This window comes from Lontra canadensis, unplaced genomic scaffold, assembly GCF_010015895.1.
Source record: "Lontra canadensis isolate GAN:19392208 unplaced genomic scaffold, GSC_riverotter_1.0 scaffold83, whole genome shotgun sequence".
NCBI lineage: Eukaryota > Metazoa > Chordata > Mammalia > Carnivora > Mustelidae > Lontra > Lontra canadensis.
In genome coordinates this window covers 9,017,806-9,020,863 of record NW_022631077.1, presented here as the reverse complement: position 1 = coordinate 9,020,863, position 3,058 = coordinate 9,017,806, and the positions used below count along the sequence as shown (strand labels likewise).

Sequence of the window (3,058 nt, the reverse complement as noted above, 5' to 3'; positions counted from 1 at the left end):
GGGGGGGGGGGGGGGGGGGGGGGGGGGGGGGGGGGGGGGATGTAGGCCCCCCGCTGAGCAGAGAGCCCGATGTGGGGCTTGATCCCAGGACCCCGAGATCATGACCTGAGCTGAAGGCAGAGGGTTAACCCACTGAGCCACCCAGACGCCCCTGGCTAACTTATTTCTGATAAAAATTATTAAAACTAAGTATTGGTAATGAAGTTTGAAAAAAAAATCCAGCAGGCATTACTCTGTTGATCTTACAAAATTTAATAAACTTGACTGAACACCACCCCAGTATGCCCTCAAGAATGAGTCCGTAGAACTGAACTAGGGATTTTTGCTACCCGTCCTCACTCCTCTGCGGCCCCCCCATGATGACTAATTCTGTGTGGTTTGAGTTGATTTGTTTCTTTTTATTATTTTGCCAAATTTTAAAAATATTTTGCCAATTTTAATAATATTTTGTTTTTTTTTTTTTACCTTTTCAGTCTCGGAGAAATCTCTGTGAAGAGGCTTTGTTAAAAATTAAAGGTGTTATTAGCTTTACTTTTCAAATGGCTGTTCAAAGATGTGTGGTGCGGATCCGTTCAGATTTGAAAGCTGAGGTTAGTATTTTAAATGGCTGAATATCCTTGAGGTTATAAGTAAACAAATCATTGTTCAAAATTGTTCCTTTTAATCCTGGCCTAGGCTTTGGCGTCAGCAATAGCATCGACCAAGGTTATGAAGGCTCAGCAAGTTGTGAAAAGTGAAAGTGGTGAAGAGGTAAATACTTTTAGTTTTCTTTATACCTAACTGACTCCTAGTTATTCTTTATGGCTAGCAGATTGTTAGTATTTTCAGGCTGTAGTTGCCAAATATACAGGAGTGTGATTGGGTCAGATTATCTTAATGTTTCTTGGCTAACAGTTAACCCTTTTAGAAATAGAAGTCTTTTGTGGATTTCAAAGTCTGTTTCTATATTTTGTGGGTTTCAGAGTGTCTTTATATCAGTGGAGACATTGTCCTAATTTTATATGGAAGTAAAGGTTATCTAGTTTCCTTACATTGGTTTTTTTTTTTGTTTTTTTTTTTTTAAAGATTCCATCCATCTATTTGACAGAGATCACAAGCAGGCAGAGAAGCAGGCAGAGAGAGAGGAGGAAGCAGGCCCCCTGCTGAGCAGAGAGCCCAATGCAGGGCTGGATCCCAGGACCCTGGGATCATGACCCGAGCCGAAGGCAGAGGCTTTAACCCACTGAGCCACCCAGGCGCCCCCTTACATTGGTTTTTATTTTTTATTTTTATTTTTTTTAATATTTTTTTTTTTTTAAGATTTTATTTGTCAGAGAGAGAGGGAGAGAGAGCGAGCACAGGCAGACAGAATGGCAGGCAGAGGCAGAGGGAGAAGCAGGCTCCCTGCCGAGCAAGGAGCCCAATGTGGGACTTGATCCCAGGACGCTGGGATCATGACCTGAGCCGAAGGCAGCTGCTTAACCAACTGAGCCACCCAGGCGTCCCTATTTTTTATTTTTATTAGTATTTTTAAAAAAGATTTTATTTATTTATTTGACAGACAGAGATCACAAGAAGGCAGAGAGGCAGGCAGAGAGGGAGGGGGAAGCAGGCTCCCCGCCTAGCAGAGAGCCTGATGCGGGGTTCTGCGATCATGACCTGAGCACCTGAGCACCTGAAGGCAGAGGCTTAACCCACTGAGCCACCCCCGGGCCCCTTACATTGTTTGTTTTTGTTTTTGTTTATTTTTCTTACATTGGTTTTTAAATACTGTCTTTCTAACCTTAGTTTTGCTAATGTAAAAAATAAAGTAAGTAAAAGTAATGTAAAAAATAATGTAAGAAATAAAGGTCACCATGGTTAGGTAAATATAGTGAAAATCTTAGCCTCTTGCTACTTTTGCCACTAGGGAAAACAAATCTGCATTTCTTTAGGGTATTTGTCTTCCCATAGAAAGGAGATTTAGTGGTCCTTCAGGGGCCCTAGGTAGCCAGATAACTTGCTTTTGTTTTCTTTAAATAGACAAGAATTGCACGTTTATTCCTGGAGCCTCAGGAGAAAAGCATCTTAATTTTCATGTATATTTCTGCCTTTCTGTGCTCAGCATTTGGGCCTACCTTTATGTAAGAGGAAGATTTAAAGGAATATAACCCCTGAGAATAAACACGGTGATTGGAATGAGGAGTAAAGTTGACCTTTAACTTAAGACGTATATATCTTTGTCAGTTAGGATGATTTTGTAGTAACTCTTAACATGTCTCTGTATCAGATGCTGGTCCCATTCCAAGATACGCCTGTAGAAGTTGAACAGAACACAGAACTGCCTGACTACCTGCCTGAGGATGAGAGTCCCACAAAGGAACAAGACAAAGCAGTGTCCCGGGTCGGCTCACACCCAGAGGGTGGAGCCAGCTGGCTCAGCACAGCTGCAAACTTTTTATCCAGATCATTTTACTGGTGACTTCACTTTGGGTCTCAAGGACTGTGTGAACCAACATGGGGCCAGTTTTCCATTGTTGTGGTGAACTGTCAAGTGCAATTTGCAATAAGTTATCATGAAAAGTTTTTAGATTACATGATTGCGTATGCTGCATTTTACATTTTATTGGACATTTTGCCCCACTCAGTGGTAAAAAGGACAGAGTCTACAGGTGGATATCTTTGTTGATGAAGGTATTTTGGTTTTGTTTTCCTTTATTTGCCTCACTTTAAAAAAAAAAATGGGTCCACTGTTAAACCAAACATATATATGTGTGCAGCTTTACATTTTATTTTACGTGAAGCACATGATTAGGAAAACTCATTTTCTCCTCAAGCCTCAGGACCTATCTGAAGAAAAGTTTATTATTATTTTTTTTTTTTTGTAGCTCAAGTTATGCATGAATTACTGAACATTTTTCTCTGCTTTTCTTCATGAAAGATACTTGCTTTGGTATTCTTCACTGAAATTGAAAAACTTCCTCATTATCCCCCTTTTGTGCCTTTTTTATTTTGCCAACCATGTTTATAGGAAGAACATTACTATAGAGACATTTTGTGAATTAAAATATATCCATGTGAACATAGTAGTCCCCTAAAA

At 40.2% G+C, this 3,058-nt stretch overlaps 1 protein-coding gene across 2 annotated transcripts in view; it reads left to right on the top strand.

Annotated features, from left to right (window-relative positions):
• The window catches only part of ARMC1 (armadillo repeat containing 1), a 31,767-nt gene extending 28,931 nt beyond the window's left edge, over positions 1–2,836 (top strand). For both annotated transcript variants that reach the window (XM_032882643.1, XM_032882642.1), the window contains 3 exons: positions 474–590; positions 676–750; positions 2,249–2,836. In XM_032882643.1, the coding sequence (XP_032738534.1) occupies positions 474–590; positions 676–750; positions 2,249–2,440 (384 nt within the window). In that variant the 3' untranslated portion in view covers positions 2,441–2,836. The remainder of the gene's footprint in view (positions 1–473; positions 591–675; positions 751–2,248) is intronic.
• The last annotated feature ends 222 nt before the right edge of the window (positions 2,837–3,058 follow it).